The sequence below is a fragment of the Musa acuminata genome, chromosome BXJ2-4 (assembly GCF_036884655.1).
Source record: "Musa acuminata AAA Group cultivar baxijiao chromosome BXJ2-4, Cavendish_Baxijiao_AAA, whole genome shotgun sequence".
Taxonomy (NCBI): domain Eukaryota; kingdom Viridiplantae; phylum Streptophyta; class Magnoliopsida; order Zingiberales; family Musaceae; genus Musa; species Musa acuminata.
In genome coordinates, this window is record NC_088341.1 from 1,361,884 (window position 1) to 1,384,614 (window position 22,731).

The following is a 22,731-nucleotide window of genomic DNA, read 5'->3' on the forward strand; positions in this document are numbered from 1 at the left end:
AGATCAGAATGCTGACAAACACGATGTCAAACCAGAAGATCTAGCTTGGGTCAATTTAGCTGCATATTGATAGCATTTAGCAATTATTTTCTGCTAGTTTATTATGTGCAGAGAACCATCTGGTTTCCAATTCCACATTCTCGTCTGAGAAAATGCTTTGTGTATAGCAGATTTTGGTTTTTTTTGCCGAGTTGCGTACCAAACTCCACTTGAGTATCAAATATAGATGATAGACATTTATTACACATCACGATTCAGATTAATATTTCGAGATTGGAAGATTGAAAATGAAATTAAAGCTTCATTGAGTCTTAACATGTATATAGCTTAAACTGCAAGTTTTTTCCTCCTGCATTCTTAGACTTTCAGAACCTTCAGATTTGTTTTGATCAAGCAAATTACTTGTTGGTGAAACACAGAAATGATCCACAAATCTCCATCTGGTTTCAATCAGGCTCTCATTTCCTGGTAAGAAATTCTATGTAAAATGTAGTGAAGCGAAAAAAAATGAGGTCTCATGACCCTGCCATGCTCCTGGAAGTGATGGAGTAAGCACTTGAGGTAGTATTCCTTTTGCTTATAGTTTGTATCATGTAAGTTTCAGTATCAGAAGAAGACATGCAGAGGCAATGTCTACTTCCAGTGCAGCAGGAAATGTGGATTTGACTAGTGTTTTTTTACTGTTCGGATTAGACTTCAAGTGGAGGTCAAACCAGCAATCGCAACTTCCAGTCAATGTAACACAAAGTCAAAGTGATTCACAGTTTGAAGCTAATGCCCTGCACTGCATTCACTGCTTGATGAAATGACCAACTATGTAGCAGAAAAGAGATGCAAGATCCACAAAATCTAATCTTCCTGCTATAGGTATCTGGCAACATATGTATCCATACTAGCATTTTAAGTTAAGTTGATCATTCTTTGACCCACAACTGCTCACTCTTTGTACCACCTAAATATATTTATGTACCTTCATCAGCTTAGAATTTAATATGAGACACTTAAATTAAACCGGGTGAATTCTTGAAAAAAACCATTGGATTTTTTTCTGCTTTTATTTTTCTCGTACAGAGTTTCTATTTTTATTTATATTTTCCCTCATATCTCTTTAGATACGTTTCTTTCTTGGTTGGGTTTAATATATTAGAGACCGGTCCAATGAATTAAATTGAATCAGATTACTAATTAAAAATTAGAAAAATATTGCGGAAGGCATAAAAATATTTAATCATAGTACCCATTTTTTTAAATAATATATAAGCATATATAAATATAAGCATTATATGGTACTTAATTAAAATATTTTTCAAAATATAAATATCTAAATTTATGTTGATATGTATTTAAATTTTTTAATATTTTCTAAAATATCTATGTTATAATTTGACTTTTCTTTCCCGAATTTATCTCTCTAATAATTTTTAAATTTATCTATTCAAAAATTTTGGGGCTGATTCGTATTTATCTATAGTGATTTATAATGTATTAAACCAAACTCAAAACTGAACCACCGATCCAAGAAAGAAGATAAAAATGTTGAAAAAAGCAGAAAAAAAATATCTCACCTTTTTTAAGGTAAAAATTAAAAAGTAAAAGAATTTTCTGGGGGGAAAAAAAATGAAAATGGGGTATTTCTCGAGAAAAATAAAAGAATGCCAAATCTAGCGGCTTTCTCAGGAAATTCGTCCATTAAATTACTCCGACGATTAAGTTTGTAAACATCACTTAAAACAAGGAGAAGGCCTTTGGAAATTACTACGTCTTCCATAGTCGGACTGTGCCTTCCAGCTTCCTTCGTGTGTTGTGCTACATCGACCTCGCACTCCCATGGCACATGCGGCCTGCATATGGAGCATTTAACTCTCGTCTGCTTCGCATAAGGCCATATTCATTGGTGTCTTCCTTCACAGCTTAGCTTCAGGTATGGTAAAGCAGTGACTCCCAAGTACTACAGTTTAGTTATAGCTTTCACGTAAAGTTCAATCAACTTGAAAGTTGTCTGCTCCTCATCTTGCTACTCCTAGGAAATAATAACAGCCTTTATTATGTGATTGAATCGTTCAGTGTCCTGTGAGCTCCAACAACCCTTGCAGTCTTTTATGGAGAGCATACTGCATCTTGATGGGAGTAGGACAAAGTTACTATCATCTAAAGTGAAAAAGAGATCAAAAGTCATTTATGGAGCAAAAGGGCAAAGGAGCACTAAATTCTGTCTACTTTATTGGGAAGGGAAGATCGCTTCTTTCATTTACGCCAAACTTGAATGCATCATGGCACAAAGAAAGAGAAAGAACTCCCTACCGACATGCAGACATAGTGAGATGCAGCAGTTGGAGATGATGGGCAAGAAGAACCCATCACTCTACTGAAGAACTTTGGAAGTTGGAACTGCGAACAACAAACTTGTGATCAGGAGAACCGATCGAAGCTTATGTTTCTGGCGAACCAAAGCTTCACGGACTGTTTCATGATGTCTAACTTTGCAGTGGTAAAGAATGCAACACCTCGTGGCCGCGAAACCATCCTTCACATCGCTTTCACCCTGTCGGACGAGTCATGGTGCGTCAATCTCAGCCGTCGGATCGGCCCGGTGGGCCGCGAGGGACCGTTTTCTCTGGCACACACGGAATCACAGCCTGACAAATCAAGACCATATAGTGGGAGAGCACGTGAAATCGGACGACAGCGATCGATCGGCTCTCGAACTCATGTGGCCACCTGCAAGAGGAACAGTCGCGTGAGGTGGAAACCAATCATTGATCATGTGGCCGCTACTGCGCTCTCTCTCTCTCTCTCTCTCTCCTTGCTTACCCTTTTACCGGTACGAACATTGATGAACAGGAAGAAGAACGGGAGAAGGTATGTAAGAGAAGTCTACTTGTTCAGGTATGTAATCTATGTAGTTTACAATGTTGTATATTATGTCAAAAAGTTGCATCATGGGATGAGAGAACTCGATCTTACATCACACATTGATCACCTGTTCCCTCGAAGTTCTTCCTCTCAGCACTGCTCAGTCTGTTCCCTAGTAAATCTAACACGAATTGTCGATTGCGATTACCTTATAAGATATGATGAATATATTATTATCAATTTCAGTTTAAATATTTTGATCAGTAATTTAAATCAAATAAAATTGATAGATCAATTAACTGGATGTTTAATCTCTGTATAACGATATGTTGGCTAAAGAGTTACAAAAGGCTATGAAGAAAGAATTTAAAATGGCTCTTTAAGATAGAGTGACGGAGGAAATCAAAAACAAGAAAAATCGATAAATGTGGAGGCATACGTTTGTGACATGCGAAACAAGCTGTACGATAAGTACTAGGAATTTGTAATAAGTTCATCATTCTCTGATGGTGTCACAAATTCCTAAACTTATCGTACAACTTGTTTCGCATGTCACTAACGTATGCCTCCACAGAATTTTCTTGTCTTTGATTTCCTCCATCACTCTTATCTTCAAAAGCCATTTCAAACTCTTTCTCCACAGCGTTTTGTAACTCCTCCGCGCACATCAGTTTTCTTGACTTTCTTTTCAGTAGTTTCATCTTCACCTTCTTCGTACGATCAATCCTCAACTTGCTTAAGCAAATGGCTCTTCGAGATAGAGTAATGGAGGAAACTCAAGACAAGAAAAAAGCTGTAGAGGCATATATTTATGATATGCAAAATAAGTATCAAGAATTTTTGTGCTGTTTTTCAAAATTATAAGAATCACTGACAATATCTTTGTTTTTAATCTTAAACAAACTAACTATTATGTTTTTTGATTTAATAATTTTATTCCATCCTAATTCAAATGACTTTATTTTTTTATGTCATAAAGTCGATTCATCAGTAGTAGCGAATGCATGCAAAGAGAAGTTCAAAAATAATAAGACAAATAATTTATTATTTTATCATTCTTATAGTTATTATTATTTTTTTTTTATCACAAATCAAATAATTTTTTATTATAAAATAGTAGAATATATTTTTCTCATCAGTTATCCTATACTAATGAGATTTTATTTTAAACCAAGAATAAACTTTACATCATTAATAATTTTTATATAAAATTTAGTATTTACAGTAATTGTTTCTTTTCTTTCTACTTGAATTTTATTATTATTTCCTATATACACTATAGATCTGATTGAATCATTAAGCGTTTGAAATAAATTTTTATCTCTTATCATATGATTATTGCATCCTCAAAAAATAAAAATATTAACGGATTTCTTTGTTACTTTCATTAGAGTTCCTTTGACTCTCATTTGATTTACCACGATCTTTATCATTTTGATTAGAGTTCCTTTGACTTTCATTTGATTTGTCACGATCTTTGTCATTTTGATTTTTTCTTTAAGATCATGTTTCTGAATTTTTATTTTAGTCCTTCTTTTGATCTATCTTCATCTGAAGAGTATGTTTTAAAGTTTCTTATAAAGATCTATTCACTTTTTTTGTTGATGAACTAAAAGTGAGCCTATTAATTCATTAATAGATAATGTAATTGTATCTTTAGCTTCTTCTATAGTAGTAGAAATTTTATCAAAATTTAGAAATAAAATTCATAAAATATTTTCAACTACAATTTGATCTTTTAGGTTTTTAACATAAGATCTCATATAATTCACAATATAAGAGATTTTTGAGAAAAAATCAGTGATAAATACAAAATCTTTCATGATAAGAGTTCTAAATTCATGCCAAAGAATTTGAAGCTTTAAAATTTTTACTTTGTTTGTATCTCAAAACATACTTTTTAATATTTTTTAAACTTTTGTTGATCTTGTTACCATCATGATTCAAAAAAATAAGGACTCATCTATTGCTTATTATAGTATGTAGAGGGCTCTGGCATCTTTTTATACTTTCTTATTCATTTGATCTTAAGTAACATTAGGATCCTGTAAATCATATTGAATAAAATCATCTTCTACCAAATTTCATAATCCTTATAAAATAAATAAAGTTTTTTATCTTAACGATCCAAAATTAATAATTATTACATTTAAATATTTGAAAAGGTTGATTATGAACACTTAGTCATCTTATTTTTTTCTCAGGATCTATTAGTCTTTTATTCTTTTTTAATGGATGTACTCATGTTGATCTTATTTAAACTTTACTCTTATATCACACTTGTTGACTTTTCTACCGAATTTGAAGGAGAAGGGGAAGAGAATAATATAAGAAACTAGGAGTACCTACAATCTATAGTGCTCTGGATTGAAATGAGAGCACCTATTTATATTAGCTAAAAGGTAGAGTATAAAATTTTTTAAACATTGAAAAAATTCTACCATATCTCAATAAATCTTTTCATTATCATATATTTATTTTAATCTAAATTTTAAACTTTTATTTTTTATATTCCTAACTATTTGAATTAACTTGATCACACTCTCTTAATTCAAAATAGTTGTAACTTGAAATTATCTTTAAAAAAATAAAAAAAATTGCTAAGGATTTTGTAAATATATTGATAAGTTGATGTCAAAATTCGATGTGTTTTGTATGCCTGTGAAATATGATTCTTCATCATTGCAATAGTAGACTTGTTATTGCAGTAAATTTTTGTTAGTCTATCTTATTTTTCGTGAGATTTACTAGAATTTTTCTAAGCAAAATTGTTTGATATGCTGCTTTAGAGTTTGAGAGAAGTACCAAGAATTTGCAACACCATTAGAGAAAGATGAGCTTATTACAAAAGCTTTGATGAATTTTTTTTTTTTTTTTTCGAAGACAACTTCAAGTGAGAACTATTTTCAATTAAGGGGCCGATTAATTCAAATAGTTAGAATTAAATAAAATAAAAAAATAAAATTTTAGATTAAAATAAATAGATGATGTTGAGAAGGTTTATTCGGATATGATAATTTTTTTATTACTTAAAAAACTTATACTCTATCTTTTAGTTAATATAAAAAGATATTTTTGGATCAATTCAAAATATTATAAAGTAGAAATACTCATAATTCCTTTTATTATTCTCCTCTCTTCTCGCTGAAAATATATAAAAAAAAACCCCAACATATAATGCCTGAGCCATAAGTAAATGATACAATATCTACTCAGCTCTCCTCTTTCTCTCGTTTCCCTTAAATGGATTATATCAAACCTATTCAAGTAAGACAATAGATGCCTGAGAGAAAAATTGGCAGCATGCTTCATTCGAGTCCCTCGTCCTCTCGTAATTCCATGTGCTGCAAGTGACCAGGAAAAGGAATAAATATGTTCTTTCTGACGGTGTCCAGTGTCTTCTTGTCAAGGCTAAGCACAGTAGATTTCAATAGCATGAACAAGCCATGGAGATCCTGTCGCAGAGAGGGATGGGAAAAGCTCTTGGGGTTTTAATACCTCAACTACTAGACAGGGCGAGAGAATAAATTCTCATATCTCCTGTGGCCAGTCCTCTTGTAGTCCATCTTGTCAACTGTTTCCATTTGCCTTCCCTCTCTCTCTCTCATTGTTGGATCGACTTCCTAATTAAGTCTCCCCAAGGAGAACACCTAGACACGTTAACTAAGATTAGAAAAAGTTATCGTAATACCTCAACCTAATTAGTTTCATATTAGTTGTGCAAGACATGACTTATCATCTTGTTACTCCTTTTGCATGCGCAATTCATGTAATCATGGCGTCACATATGTATATATATCCATTTCATATTAGTGGCTTCAGAAGATGACCAAATTGGGGTGCAGAGAATAATTTTATGACAGGCCATTGAAAAGGACTGGTGGATGAAGCGTAAGGATCAAGTCGAGGGAAGCGTGGCGCCCACCTCAACCTTGTGGGCTCAGTTCCATCTACAGTGTAGTACTCGCAGGCGATGGACTCGTTGTGGCTTGATATGACTTCTCGAAGTACGCCTCGGGTTCACTGCTCTCTCTCTCTCTCTCTCTCTTTGCATGTAATGTATGTACATATATATATATATTTATTTATATATTTATACCTGCAAGACTGCAACAGAGATATCCATCAGTCATCCAACGCAGTGACCAACAAAGCACTGGCCGTGATTCCATATCTGTGGTACGACTGTCGTACCACACTACTGCATCGTCTTCCCTTCTTCCTCTCCTGAGGTGATTAGGCAGGTGGATAGGCTAACCATTCTAAAAGATCCACTCACTATACCAAGGAAAAAATGCATCCTCATACATGCACTCCAAAAGCTGAATCGGTTCCAGATAACTGAGCCTTATGCTTTGGGAGGCATGACATGAAAGATAAAGTAGTAAGGTGGGTTGAAACATCCATGAAATGTCTCCGGATTCCAGGCGGAATCATCGAAGCTTATGTCATTTCCTGACGCAGGAAGAGTAGGGAAGGAAGCGAGTAGTGTTTTCTGAAAGGTCGAGATGGAGAGAAAGGAATCTAGAACTTGAGGAAGAAAAGAAAGGTGAAATCAATGTGCTATACGTGAGAGCGGAAATATTCATCTATAATGCTTGACATGTGACAGTCACAAATTATAACGGAGCAAGTTCATGGAAAATATTATCTAAATATTTTATAATAAGAAAATATTTTTTCCTAGTTTTACTATAAAAAGGGCACATCAACACACTGACTAATGTAAGATTATTTCTCGTCGTTATCTCTAATATATCTCAGGATTTCTTAACTTGGTGTACGAGATATCTTGTCAGGAGACGCACCTAACATGCCTTATTCAAGAGAAAAGCGATGCGTCGGATTCATTTTCACCAAAAATAATTTGTACCTTGAAGCATCACCAACAATCTTTGGAGGGGCTCTCACACTTCGTCAAGACACATATCTCGAACTAAATCGGATTGATCTATCACTTCGACAAAGATCACCGACGCCAAGGGTCAACAACAAGGGTTGTCTACCTTAAATTCATGAATTGGTAGTGACATGACTAATAATATTAAGGCATCCCCATGTCATACAAATACACCCAAAAAAAATAGGACTGTTTTGGCACGTCAATTATTGCCAAAATGGGTGACACTTAGGCACTCACCATGTCTGTGTCAAAGACTAATGTATGTTCTCCAACAAGGCAACATCTGTTTACGTCAGTGTTTTCCTCAACTTTGATTGAGTCGTGACATGATGACATATAGATGAGGTAAATAATATGAATTAATTGGAAGTTCATCTATCAACAAGATTAACTTCTAAATCTCACTCACATTTGGTGTGTACTTGCATTTGACACTCTTGATAGAACGTAAATAAGCATGGGAGTTTCTCTTGTACCTCTCTAGGGCAACTATACGTGGAGCATCGCGATAGAGACATCCATAAGGATCTTAAGAGAACAATAGACTTGAGTCATATTAACAGAACGCATGAAGAAGAAGAAACGAACATCCATAAGATAAAGAGAGCATTTACTACTGATGATGGGCTTACACTGTAGAATCCGAAGGAACGGTGAACTGATAATGGAGCGGTAAACATTGGTAAACGAACAGAATCTACAGTGTTTGACAGGAACAGAAAGGTATCAACACCTGAGCAGATTGCTTTGTTTCCCTCGAGCATTGAGTTTTAGGGCAAGAAGAGGGTGACCAGGAAAAGACTGAAAACTAAATCAGAACAAGAAATAAAAGCAAAGCAGATGGACATACATACATACACACATGCTAGTGAGAACAAGGAAAAGAAATGAGATAGTTCATAGGTACCTCAAATTGTAGCAACTCGAGACTCTTATCGACTTCATTACCATATCAAGTATTAGGACATCACGAACCAAGTAAAGAAGATATGAAAAAGCATCACGAGCGAGCTTCATTAACATGTCAACTTCTCTAGCTCTTTTGGTTGATGGCAATCATGTTCGATCTCTGATGATGGATCGTCTTCATTCTCGAACCAGTTGATGCCATAAGCAGCATGCCCTTGTCCAAAGGATTTGATGTGGTCCTTCAGCGATCTCTTGTGCTTGAAGTCGGAGCCACAGATGCAGTACCATAGTTTACCACAGTTCTTCTCATGGGTTCTCCAGTCGCCTTTCACCGCGAAGGCCTTGCCGCACTTCCGGCACATGAAGGGTTTGATGCCATGCTTCCTTTTGTAGTGAGCTTGGAGGGTCCTGAAGTCCTTCAATGGCTTTGATCTTGGATGGTCTATATTGTTCCTGCAACCAGGCGCGCAGCAGTAGCATGGGAGCCTCAGCATTGCCGTCGGTTGGATGCCTCGTAGCGACTCTGGTCCCTTCCTATACTGCGATCCATGCCCCCACATGTGCATCTACATATTGTCACAACACAATGGAGCAAGAGTTAGATCAAAACCATTAGATCTCCAGATGTTCTCAAGAATTGTTCGTCACATTCTCCTTAGAAAGAATAGGTTATCATGTCCAGAATGACAAGGAATAAGAAAAAGAATCCATTTGTAACTAATACTCGAGATATGCTTGATACAATGTAGCCTTTGATGCATCAAGGAAGAATTATCTTTCATGACATAAAGATTCTATTCAAGAGTAATACTGATACGAGACTGCATCTCTCTTTCTGGGCTGCTGTAAGATATGAAATCTTGCGAGTTGGTCTGTTAGTCAAAAAACTCTGGGAGAAAGTTCCCCTCGAAATCGTGAGAAGTAAGGGATCACAAGAAATTCCAGAGTTTCACAGAAAGAGAGTGAGAGAGAGGGAGGTGGGAGGCTTCATATGGAGTACTCGAGTTACTGGGACTGGGCGAGCTGAAGAACCTGAGTTGCTTCACGGATCATCTGAGGCACCCTGAGAAGAGGCCAAATCTTTTCAGAAATTTCACTACTTTTTTCGAGAGAAAGAGGTCCATCAGAATTCGCACGAATACCGATGCTTCTTCATGTACATACATCAGCTCCAAAAGCCACCAAGGTATGAGGAACATAGCGTTATGTCAAGTCCAATCACATAAAAAGGGATCCTGGGATGAATCCCAGGATCCGTCTCAGTGGCCTGCAGTAGTAGATGAGACAAGTGCTACATAGCTCCCCCAGACCTTTACCATGCAGAACACCACCTTTCAAGACATTGATCATCTTGAAGGCTTGAGATGAGAAGCAACAGACATGTGAAGGAGCCCAAGAAAAAGGGGAAGAAACGGATTACCTGCATGTTGTTGTATCTATTAAAAGTCTTGTAGCAGACGGGGCAAGAGAACTGGGTCGGTCCAATTAGGATCTGGGAAGGTGTGGGAATCCAGTACTGGCCTTTGTTGAGCCTCCCCAGGGGATGATTACCGGAAGCGTAGCCTAAGGTAACGACATCGTCAACTTCTTCTGCTTCCTTTTCTCTGTTATCTTCCGAGGTGGAGGCGAACCTTGACGGTGTCAGATCAACTGCACCAGGGCTCGGCAGGCCTATGTGAAGAGCCACAGTCACAGCGTCCACTTCATCTGCAGCTTCATCATCGACACGCACAGCTTTCTTCTTCCCCCCTCCAATGGAGGCATCGCACGAGGTGCCCTCCTCCTCCTCTTCCTCCTCCTCTTGGTGCCTCGTGGCGCAGAGGCTGAGGAGAGGGAGGGCTTCCTTAAGAGGAGACGATGGGAGCTGCCTAGGGAATGAGTTGGAGTAACAGTGTGGGCTGAAGCTGTAGGATTGAGTGGCAGTCGGTGTGGAAGATGGATCGGAAAGGAAAGGGCAGTGGTTGTAGAGTTTAAAGAACTTAGTGTAGGAATCTGCCATGGTAGGAGAGGAGGAAGAAGAGAGGAGAGGCCGCTGTTGAGTCTTTGCAAGGGTTTCCTATTATAGGCAAGAAGAAGGGCGCAGAGAGAGAGAGAGAGAGAGAGAGAGAGAGAGAGAGAAGAACTACATGAGAAGGGAAAGTAGAGAGAAAAAGAGAGAAAAGGAAGGAAGGAAAGAGATGGATAGGAGAGATGCATGGGCTAATTGAAGACAAAGAATATTCAATAAACCAATGGTGCCATAATGTAAACAACCATACAAACCAACACAAAGAAGAGAAGAAGACTTTTGAGGAGTGTGTGAGGCTAATCTGAGACATTACATTGCTGTCTACCACGGCCACATGTTTTGCTTGTTGTTTTCATTCACCTCATGACTTGGACTTGACCAGATATCTCGACTTATCTCGATCAACATCGCCTTTTCTTGGGACCAAATCAAGATGTGATCTTGGCCTCATACCATACCTAAAGATGTGATCACCACGTACAGACGATTGAATGCATGTGGAGCGTACAAACGCTTCCTTATAATTGCAAAGCAATAGGAATTATAAGGCGGAACTAATTTATGAGAATGACAAGACCTCGGACATGATCCTGATCTTTAGGTTATGGATGGTGAACTAGAGAAAAAAAAGCCTTTCTGTGTGTGCGTGAGTGAGAGAGAGAGAGAGAGAGAGAGAGAGAGAGAGAGAGAGAGGGAGACAAAGATGATACTTCCATGAGTCTATCACTTCGTTGTCATGGGGATTACTACAAGTTAGGCAAATCGATCCATTGCATCTAATACAACTTTCGTTGAAGCTTATATGCGAGATAATTACAACTTGAATTGGAATTACATGTAATAAGTGAGAGCAGAAGAGGCAATGGCTAAGAGTACTAACTTCAATGATACATCTTCTGGATCTGAAGATACTCGAAAGGATGATCAACAGAATTGTTGAGGATGAATGATGAAGATAGAAGGGAACTTTTGCTGTTCTTATGTTTTTTGCTGGATTTTGGAGCTGAATTATTTTGACAATTTTTTTTCTACAAGTAATTAAATCTCCAAAAGAGAAATGATTCACTGACTTCATATATTTCTTATGATCATTGTATTAAATGCATCAAATATAGTGATACTATGAACTACCGCAGTTAGCTTATACTCTATCACTGATACAATCAATTTCTTCCCTTTTTTATTCTAAGAGTAGGATTGTAATAGAGAATAATTTCTTTTACTTCTAGAGATATATCAAGACCAATTAGTTACATGCTGCCTTCTTATCATTTTGAATTATATTTATCTGTTTTTTTTTTAATTAACTAAGATGATGCGAGTGACTAGTTATATGTATAATGATTGGCAAGTAATTTTAGATTCTTAAGTTACCTAAAGGCTAAGTTAATTGGAAGACGCTTAGTTTGAAAAATATTTCTTAGAAAATATTTACATTTTTTTATTGGTACCCCTTTTGTTTTTCTCAAACATTGCCTTAATTTGAAAAATGCTCAAACCGTCCCTCAAAAATTTTATAATATTTTGGTCACTACAACAAATACACTATAAATAAGTCAAATAAAATAATAAATATTTGATACATCATATTATAATTCAAATATGTATTTATAATAGTATAAGAACAATGGTAATTGCCTATAAAAAAAAAACTCTTTTGTAAATCAATCACGTAAATAAATATTTAGAGTTTTTTTTTCACATGATACTCCTTTTTTATAATTCCCAAATAGTCATCTCTATTATGATATCAATGGATCTGTGTAATGAGAATTGGATCATAATGAGATCATGATAATACGACTAATATGTCTATAAATACAAATCGCTAAATATTCCTAGTCATAGGTTACTTGAGATGAACATCAAGATAACCAGACAGACTGGTGTGCTATATATTTATCTATATGATGGAGGCAGCTGGTCTCATAGTTGCATGTGTTGAGATACTAAGGATATAATGCAAGTGTTCATTGGAGAATGAGTTCATTGAATGATCTGCTTATAGAATGCAGATTGGTTAATGATACGTTATAGTGAGACAATGATTCCATAGTCTTAGTTGTATGTCTGGTCCTTATACTTAAAACACTGAGGATGTCTTGTTTGAATACTTCATTTTTTGATACCAGATTTATAGATATAGAAGTTTTTATATATATAGAAGTTCCAAATATAACACAACGGGTCATCGAGAATGGTAACCAATCTTACGAAGGTAATTGGGTGTCGATAGAGGATCATTCACTCTCGGTATCATAAGAGAAATATCTCACGTGCTCTCACTTAGGCAAATCTCTAGCCAAGGTCGATTAAATCGCGATGAATCTGATAAGCGTGAGATTCGAATTTAGAGAGAATAAATTCTCTAGGAGAATCTGATTAGAGTGAGACTCGAATAGATTTCAAACGAGCTTGACAACACCATACCCAATATACGATTTTTGGGATATTAGATGGATGATGGATTATTGATACACAATAACTAAGGGCAGACATATCCAATGGATTAGATCCCCATGTACGGTCTAAGGATTATGACGTAGTGGTTTAGTGCATCCATAGTCGATGAGTTGAGTGAATTTTATAAGGATAATAATTCATTAAGTCAGAAAGAGTTCTGACAGGTGCAACTCAGGACCAGTTCGGTATTAGACCTAGAGGGTCGCACACATATGATGGACAACACGACGAATAAATGATCAGATATAAGATATCTAATAAGCCCATGTTTTAATGGATTTTTGGGAGAGACCCAATAGAGCTTCTGATGATTATTGGATGGGGATCCAATATCCATTAAGCCATGAGTTATTGGATGGAGATCCAATACCCAAAAGGAAGGATCTATTAGGGTAAGTTAAGAGAGCTCTCTATATGTAGGACTTAGGACTTAAAGAGTCATGGGCTAGACCCTTAGTGTCGCCACCTCCTTCATCTCCTCCCTATCTCTTCCTCGAGCCGACTGCCCCCTCTCTAATGTGAGAGAATAGCAAGAGGTACCAATCCCTCCTTGGTTGTTGTGGTGTGGTGGTGCGCAAATGAGAAGAAAGAACGTGCTTCATGAGGAGATGCATCGTCGCCACATCCACTATGTGAATCACTACTAGAGAGGAGTTTGTGAGAGTTCATTCATCCATGGACTGAGAATTGTAGATTTGAGGATATATGATCTCCCCTATGTGAGAATGTATCAACCACTTTATGCAATTATGCGGTTTTATCGTTTTAAGTTTTTCACTCCTGATATTCGCATGACAATTAGATAAGATTATTTTAAAAATTTATTTTTATTTTTATTTTTTTGTGCATGTGATGTTGTTTGTGGTTTTCCAACATAATATTCCAAAAATGTCTATTCAAAAAGTTACTATTTTTTTCTTCCAAAATTTTAAAAAAATTCTCCCCAACTATTTATAATATTTTGTCAGTTAGTTTTTAACCACAAAACATTATATAATGTTTAAAAACACTATATAGTATTTTTGTTTTAAAAATACTATACATTATTTTTAAAACAAAAATACTAGATAATATTTTTGAACTAGTGTTATAGTGTTTTTATAGTATTTTTAAAACAAAAATACTATAAACTAGTGTTAAAGTGTTATAATGTTTTTAAAACAAAAACATTGTATAGTGTTTTTGAACTAAATATTGATGTCATAGTTTTTTTGAAATAAAAATACTATACAGTGTTTTCAAAATAAAAACACCTTGAACAGTTGACAAAATTTGTTTTTGGATTTAGACAAAAGAAAAAACGTGATAGATTTTGGGGGGTATTTTTGAGATTTTTGAAATAGGGGTGACTGTTTGGGAATTATAAGAAGAGGGGTACCATCCGAAAAAAAATTCAAAAAAAGATATTTTCCCATACAATCATCCTGAGAACATATAACTTAAATAGAAATTAAAAAATAGCTTATTACAGTATTTCGTCCATCACAATAAAGACACTATAAAACCTATATCATAAATTATCTAAATGAACTCTTAACCTCAACTAAACCAATTACCAGTTTAAACATATGATATTGCAATAATCTATGAATAATGACAACCAAACAAAACCAATATGATATCGCTTACAATGTTTTTTTAATAATAATTATAGTGTTTTCAGTATCGTAATAGAAGAACTGTAAATGCTATTGAAAAAATATTATAAATGAGTCAAATAAAAATAATATAATAATTTAAAACTAGAAAAAGGAGCAAAAAAATTTGGTGGAAATTTTTTTAGGGGCATTTTTTTTATTTTTTTTAAAATTAATAATACTATTTAAAAAATAAAATGAGGGGTACCAATTGAAAAATATTCTAATATTTTTTAAAAAAATTGACCTTTATGTAAAAGTGGACATAAGAAAAACACTTTAACTCAAGATTTATATTAGGTGGTGTTCAACAGGCTTTTGACTTAAACTTTGAGTTAGCTTAAGAAAAAAAAATCCATTATATGTATTATCACATACGATAAAGAATTTAAAATTTTCTTTCTAAAGGTAAATAAGGAGTGTCAAACTATATAAATATTATATTCACTACTTTAAGTTTACATTTTTTTTGTTAATTCTCAATCGTCTTCCGATATGCATTTACATGTTTTTAAAAAGTCTTCATAATACAGAAACTTACGAATCAAGAAGTAATGCACCAAAGGCTTATGTTTGAGCATGATTTATTATGCCACATCCTTGGTCACATGGCTTTTCTATAAATTAGACATATTAAATGTTATATTGATTAAGATTGGTGTTTGAAATGTTGAACAAATCTATCTAAATGAGTGTATCAAGTAGCTCAAGTATACATTTACTACATAATTAGGCATCTTTGTGACAAAGAAAAAAAAGGTTGATCAATTGCAGAATCTAAATGTTTAATATTGTAAGATGTACCGAAGTAATGATTCCTAACAATATTAAATCACTTGAATACATTGATATAGCTCGAGAGCTTAATAGGTCCACAATGGAAAATGACTATAAAGAATGATTTATTTATTATTATCATTATTGTTGTTGTTGTTGTTATTATAACTATTGTGAGTTATGAAATATTAAATGACCGAACGAGTAAATATTTTCTTTTACTGTTTTATTGATATGGTAGGTGGGGTCTTGATAAAAAATAATGATCATATCAATTATATTAAAATTTATAAGGATAAATATACTGTTTTTGTTCTTAGAAATAAAGATATATAGGTCTAATTGGCCGATCCAATCCTTTTTTGTTAAAAAAAATCCTTATATAAAGGTTAAAATCACACATAAGAAAGCTTCATAGGCATCTCTAAGATTCAAAGCATTGTTGTTGATCTCCAGATGGCCCAGCAAGGTGAGGAGACGGACGACATGGAATGTTGTAGTATGGCTTTATGTGAACCACAGTTCTGAGGAGTCCTCCTCGTCTCAGCTCTCTCTCAACTTTATTGATCTGATCCCAACTGTCCAATTTAGAATGTGATTTCTTCTCCAAAAAACTCAGAGTCGTCCTCGGTGCACAACAAAGAGAATATTACAGATCAATGTACTATAGGTAGCACAAAGCCAATGAATTATTTGCTCAAACAAATGTACGCATATATGTGTGTGAAGAAAAGCCAGCCAGACCTGACGACCTTGTAACTCATAGACATGGCCTACTCCTCTCTCTCTCTCTCTCTCTCTCTCTCTCTCTCGCCGATAACATATTCCAGATTTGGAGACTTGAGTCCAGATTTGGCTCTTCCAGTGACAGTACCCTGTGTTGTATGAGCAGCCAAATACTTCTTCTGATACAACCAAGTGGGCACTGCGCCATATGTCAAAGCTTCAATGCTGACACTTTATGTTGGTGTCTTCTACTGTGAGAGCTAGAGAAGAGAGAAGGCTTTTTTCCAGGGTAATATCACATACATACATATGTTGAAAAGCTGAGCAATCAAGCTTGAGCCATGTGTTCAGGTTCATTCTCATAAAGTACTTGATTAGCATTAGATAAAAGCAGTCGTAGCCAAGAAATATAAAATGGAATGAGTTATATTGGAAGGGACAATGATTGATGTCGGTTTAAACGACACAACATTATCTACTATTTGTTTGTATACTATTATCCATTGCATGGCAATTATCTACTATCTAGATGATTGCATATTAGATCAAAGATCGAGTGTGATTCATTCTTGTCCAAATGATTTTGGCATGAGGGAAGTACTGAAGAGGTTAGTGTTTGATTAACTGAAGAATCAAAATACTTTCGGTTCTTTCTATACAAGTTATATATGGGTATGCATACATACATACATATCTTATCATAGAAATTGGTGTCCTTCTCAGAGATCCGTCAAAATAATCCTCCTCTCTTCGTCAGTTAAAATCCATGGCATTCAGCTGGATCTGCACAACTGACAAAGCTTGTGTGCTCCATGCCAGAAGCCAGATTTCTGGCTCATCCTCTACACATTGGACACAGTCCTCCTGGACCAAAGACAAAACTCAGGGTCAAGTCACAGGTGCTGCTGTTAGAGGATGGGGAACCAAGCTGCCATGGCTGGATGCATCATGAGCTATCAGGAACAACGGAGTGGACAGAGGCTCATGCACATCATAGAAAGAGATGGAGATGTGGGTCTGTGGAAAGGAATGTGTCTGCAGCCAGGTAGATTCCTTCCCCCACCCATATCATCTCATCAACTTCGGACCACATGATTGACGTACACTTTTTCATCAAACAACAACAATGTTTGCTGGGAGCAAAATTAAGAACATCGGTTGAAGTAGCAAAAAAAAAAAAGAAAAAAAGTTGAAGTGCATGGATCGACAATTCCATCCTTCTTGCTTTCACAGGGGAAAGAATAGTAGCAAGCTTCCAATCCTTGCTTTGCTTTTGCCATCAGCTATCCATTTTTCTAGGCTTTATTTTGGATGCAGGCCCACACCCCTGAGGTGTGCGTCTCCCTTTGGTTTCCCTGATGAAGAAAGTACTTGTGTTTTGCTCTCCATCAGCTGAAGGGTTGCAGTTCCTGTGGCTGCAAAAGAATTTCGATGGTTTGCTCATCTATTTGAGGTAACAAAAAGAATTCGTTTGGATGATTATTAATCCTAAAATATTAAGCTATCAAGAAAGTGTTTAATTTAACATGTGAGTTGGATTATACTTGACACTAAAACTAAACTTATATGCAAATTCTTTAGAAGGAACATTGCACAGATATTAATTGAACAATACTTGAAATAGAAAGAAGCAGACTCATAATTTGTTTTGCTACCATGATAATAAATAATTCAATTAGACTATCATAAATTTCAAAAGTTGACTAGGAAAAGACCCAATTTATATTGAATTCATGGTTGTGGCTTGCATCAACTAACATGGGTGGGTTTAAAGAAAAATCGAGGCTTCTTTTAATGTGTGCAAATCATCTTACTATTAGTAGATGCAAAATTATTTTCAATATTTGAAAATTATTGTAATTATTTATATTTTTGAACCATATTAGTTTGAAGCTTTCTTTGCAATATCCCTAGCTTATTCTCACGTTGGAATTGTGAAAAGATTTAGGTTTGATGAATGTATTATTGTTAATCCGAGCTTAAACATTTTGGATCACATCCTCCCCCAAACCTATAAGTTAATAGGTTAGATATCTCTCCGAATTATGAAATATTTATTTTTTTTGACTAGATTTAAAATAAAATTCATGAGTATTTGATTCCTATGTACGCTAATAATAATAGTTTAATGTTAATTTTTAAGTATCGAATAGGATAATTGATTTATTAATATGAGTGAATCTGAACCATCGATCCATTAATATCATTGAGTCTGAAATATTGACTTAAGATACTAAAACCTAAATTAATAATAATACATATTATCAAATCCTCTTATTGATGATTCGAAACCTCATTTAATATATTTTTATTTAAAAAAAAAACTTATCAAATCTTTATACGTCAATCTTAATTTTAATTTATTTTCGATGTTAAGCCAAATTAAAATTTAAAATAATATGCCAACATACCCTTATAAGATTAAATCACTTTTAATGTGGAACTAAATCATTATGTTATAATATACGCAGTTATTAATATGAGATTCAAGTGGGTGTAGGTCTTGAGTCAGAAATTTACATGCATTCCTTGTTATTTAGGTTTGTATTTAATTAATAATTGTTATTCTTCAGATTTGCACCATATTTTTGGATTTGTTTCACATGTTAGACATAATCCGGCTTGCATTTCAAGAAGATGTTAAAATCTAATATATATATATATATATATATATATATATATATATATATATATATATATATATATATATATATATATATATATATATATATATATATATTAACATATCCTACTTTCATGTCGATACTTGCAGTGGTACTGTGCACACCCAAAGAAGATCTCATCCTTCTGCACAAGCTATTGGCTGAACTATTCGGTCTCTCGAAGGCCAACAACAGAAATATTGATTCTATTCACCTTTTTATATAATTCTAAAATTGCAGTGCACATACATCCTAAATATATGATATAAGGCTTCATGAAATTATTGGATTTTCTCTGTGCAAGTAGATCCGACTGAGATTTAAGCAACTAATATTCTCTTTCACTGTGCACATGTGAGGAAAAGATATTATTGTACTCTCTTGATTTTTTACCACTTGTAAAAATTGATTGAAGTAGATATATATATATATATATATATATATATATATATATATATATATATATTATATAAGGGTGTAATAACATTGCATGAGATTTATATAGTAAACACTATATCTATATAAATAAACTTCTTACCCTCGGAGAAACAAATTAATTATGATGACCCAGCCTTTTTCCACCTGCCTCCAAAGTGGCTTGCTTACATGCTCAGGTTTTTACTCTTTCCAGCTTCAATGAATCATCAAACACTGGTAGACATCTTTTGTCTCTCAAAAATTATGTTGTGCTGCTCTAATAGCAACAACACTATTCCATCACTTGGCAGTTCGCAATGCATGGGTAGAGCTGCGTGCATGAGACACGACCGTAGCATCATCATCTCTCTTTCTGATGTACCCGACAGTCCCAACCACAGTGGAAGGTGAGAGATGACCCAAAAGTGATACTGTGTTGGGGAGCTTGACCACTAAACTCCAGTGGCTATTATCGACGATCTCACCGTCTGCTCTCAGCCATTTATTCCTTTTGAGGTCCATGACAGCTCACTCATCTCAATCCGATCACCATAAAGTGCACAAGCAAAAGATTCACCTCTCACAGTACTGTGGCGTCCATGAACCAGCAGGCAGATCCAGCTTCTTGGCTGGAAGAAGACCACCACTATTTGGACACAGTTCATATCACACGATACGCTGTGTGACTGAGCCATCAGAACGATCGTCTGATTTCATCTGATAACGACATTGGAGCAGAAGGACAAGGTGTGTGACCCAGAGTTCTTTTCTTTTCTGAATGACTCGTCTTTCTTCACCAGAACTGCTGGCCTTTGGCACCAGGAAGGTGCAGGAGAGGAGGCTGGTGTGAGGTCAATTGCATGATACCTAAAGTAAAAAAAAAAAGAGAATTCCTTTTCAAAGTCTGATCGTGACAATGAATAAGGTGTCAGGCTTCAGCATGTTCTTCTGCTGAAACGAAAGATAAGAAGAGCTGCGCAAGGTGCCAAGAAGAGGAAAAATAAGTGAATCGATTTGTTTGGATGTGTTCTTTGTGTACGTGAAATCACACATCTAGCAATTCACTTGAATCCATCAAACATCATCAAAAAAGCTGCAAGTTCTCTTACGTTTGTCTTCCTGAGTTCCTAAGATGATCACTGTATAAGAGGATGACTAGATAAAGATGATCTCATCTAGAAATAAAAATTGGGTTATTAGGGTTATCCTTTCTCTTCTTTCTTCTCTTAATAGAAGCTGATGGGCTGATTTGGTCTGCTATGTCTTGGGCTTCCCTCGTTGTGGCCTAAATATGACTTATAAGGCCTAAGTTCTTAGGACACCAACTTAATGTCACGTCTACTCATCAGGGTGAGCAATTCATTGTCTACCCATGGAAAGGAGCAGAGAAGATGTCATGATGTAGAACAAAACATTATTAGACTAAACCTTACGTGTACCATATTACGATTGAATTTTAGGATATATTATCCTTTGACAAACATATCAAATTCTAGAGTGAGGAAGCTTACAAAGTGAGTGATGATCTAAATCGATTTATAAGATCTTGATGAGTCTCCTACCATCGATTTAGGCTTAGCTATTTTGTATCCTTGATTAGTTCGAAAACTAAACGATTAAAATGATATGTCCTACAACCCGAATTTAAGAAATATTGGAGTCGATGTATCGAGCGAGATGAAGTATAATAATATCATTAACATGAGCTCAACATTTTGAACTAGTTATTTAGGTCTATCAAATTAATGGATTAATCATTCAACCTAATAAATAATATAAGATTTAATTAAAAATTAATAGAAGTATTTGTTTATATTCATTTATTGACCAATTTATCAAGAAAATCCATCCTAATCAGTTCTTATTTAGGAGTGCCCCTCTTTTTATAATTTACTTGGGGTGCAAATGCTGAAAAAAGTTCTAACCAACTTAAATGAATCGAACATGTTCATCTTCTACCAAATTAGACTAAAAAAATAACAAAATAATTTTTTTTTAATAGAGTAACTATTTCTATCATATTATCCTTCGATCATGATGGTTTAAATAAAGTATATATGTAAATTTTATGTGTTATACTCAGTAAATAAACTCTGTTCAATTCAATTGTAAATTTAAGATGAAAACATGTCAAATTGAATTATAAAGTCCATAAATTAAGAAAAATGTTAAAATATCAGTAGAATAACTATTCATATCATATTTTCTTCCGTCCTAAAATTTTAAAGTGTGTTGGATAAACTCCATGATATTACACTCATAAATAAATTATTGTGCACTAGAATGTACAATCAACACTTGATTCAGTTTTAGTTTGATTAGGTGTCACAAGTTTTTTTTATTCCTATTTAGATAATAATTTTTGGAGGCAAAAATTGTTCTGCATGTTCCATTGAATGAGATCTAGTTCACAAACACAATTATATTCGCTGAAGTAACAAACTTTTTATGCTGTTATTTATGGATTTTTCTGATTTTTTAGAAATTTCTCGCTCGACATAAATCTCTCAAATTTATTTTATTGTCATGTTATATCAATCTTATTCCTGATAATTTGATTATTAAAAAGTATGATGAATTGGATCTATCATATGTCGCTCGTTAGCTCTAGGGTGCATGCTACCACGATGCTGCCCACCACCATAAACAACACTTTCTTCAATTCCAACAGAGTATCATATTATAAGCTACCTCTCCAGCGAAGCATGACATCACGAATACGAAGAGCAAGCAGAAGGAGTGGTTGAGCTAGTTCGTATAGCCCTCCTGCACCCGCTCACTCTCTCCAACTAGCTTATCGAGGAAGAGGAAGCGACAGAAGCTATAATAGCGGACAAAAGTGGTGAGACAAAGGTAGGAGAGGCTAGAGGCGGAGGTGAGGTAGAATTAGACCACCACATCATAAAGCTTGACGGGTGGGGGCATAAGAGAGGATAAAGTGAAGGTGATAGGGACGAAGATGCTTAAGAGGAGGAAGACGAATTAAGAGATCATTGCATACGACATTTTGTCCCGAAACTTCAATTCCTTAATCTCCTAAACTCTTTATATGTATATAAATATACACAATCGTACACATAGCGACGGATTTTGAAACAACTTGTTCCTCATGTTGATTTTAAGGAGAAAAAAAAAAGGAAAGCCAATCACCTTTTATTTTTAAATGACTTAAGATGTGATAGGAGAGCAAACTTTCCAATCCGTGAGCCATTCGTGGACATCGAGCATCCACAAGTAAACTATTGAGAGTTCAGGGGAAAATAATAATAACCAAAATTAAAAAAATATAAAATAAATTTAGATTATTTAAAATAATTAAAGATGAACAAAAAAATACCTCTCATTTTTTTAGTTTATCTAAAAGGAAACAAAAGA

The 22,731-nt window shown here is 34.8% G+C and overlaps 1 protein-coding gene across 1 annotated transcript; it reads right to left on the minus strand.

Annotated features, from left to right (window-relative positions):
* Nucleotides 1-8,664: 8,664 nt before the first annotated feature.
* LOC135608875 (zinc finger protein WIP2-like) lies at nucleotides 8,665-10,713 on the minus strand. Its single transcript, XM_065101925.1, has 2 exons — nucleotides 10,086-10,713; nucleotides 8,665-9,231 (listed from the first exon to the last, which is right to left on the minus strand). The coding sequence occupies exons 1-2, from the start codon at nucleotides 10,662-10,664 to the stop codon at nucleotides 8,773-8,775; spliced, it is 1,038 nt and encodes a 345-aa protein (XP_064957997.1). The 5' UTR covers nucleotides 10,665-10,713; the 3' UTR covers nucleotides 8,665-8,772.
* Nucleotides 10,714-22,731: the final 12,018 nt, after the last annotated feature.

What these genes read in the sequence shown, in the direction of transcription:
- LOC135608875 (XM_065101925.1), bottom strand. Translation starts at nt 10,664, where the DNA reads ATGGCAGATTCCTACACTAAGTTCTTTAAACTCTACAACCACTGCCCT. An exon ending in ATAGATACAACAACATGCAG is followed by an intron (nt 9,232 to 10,085) that starts GTAATCCGTTTC and finishes GACAATATGTAG; the next exon opens with ATGCACATGTGGGGGCATGG.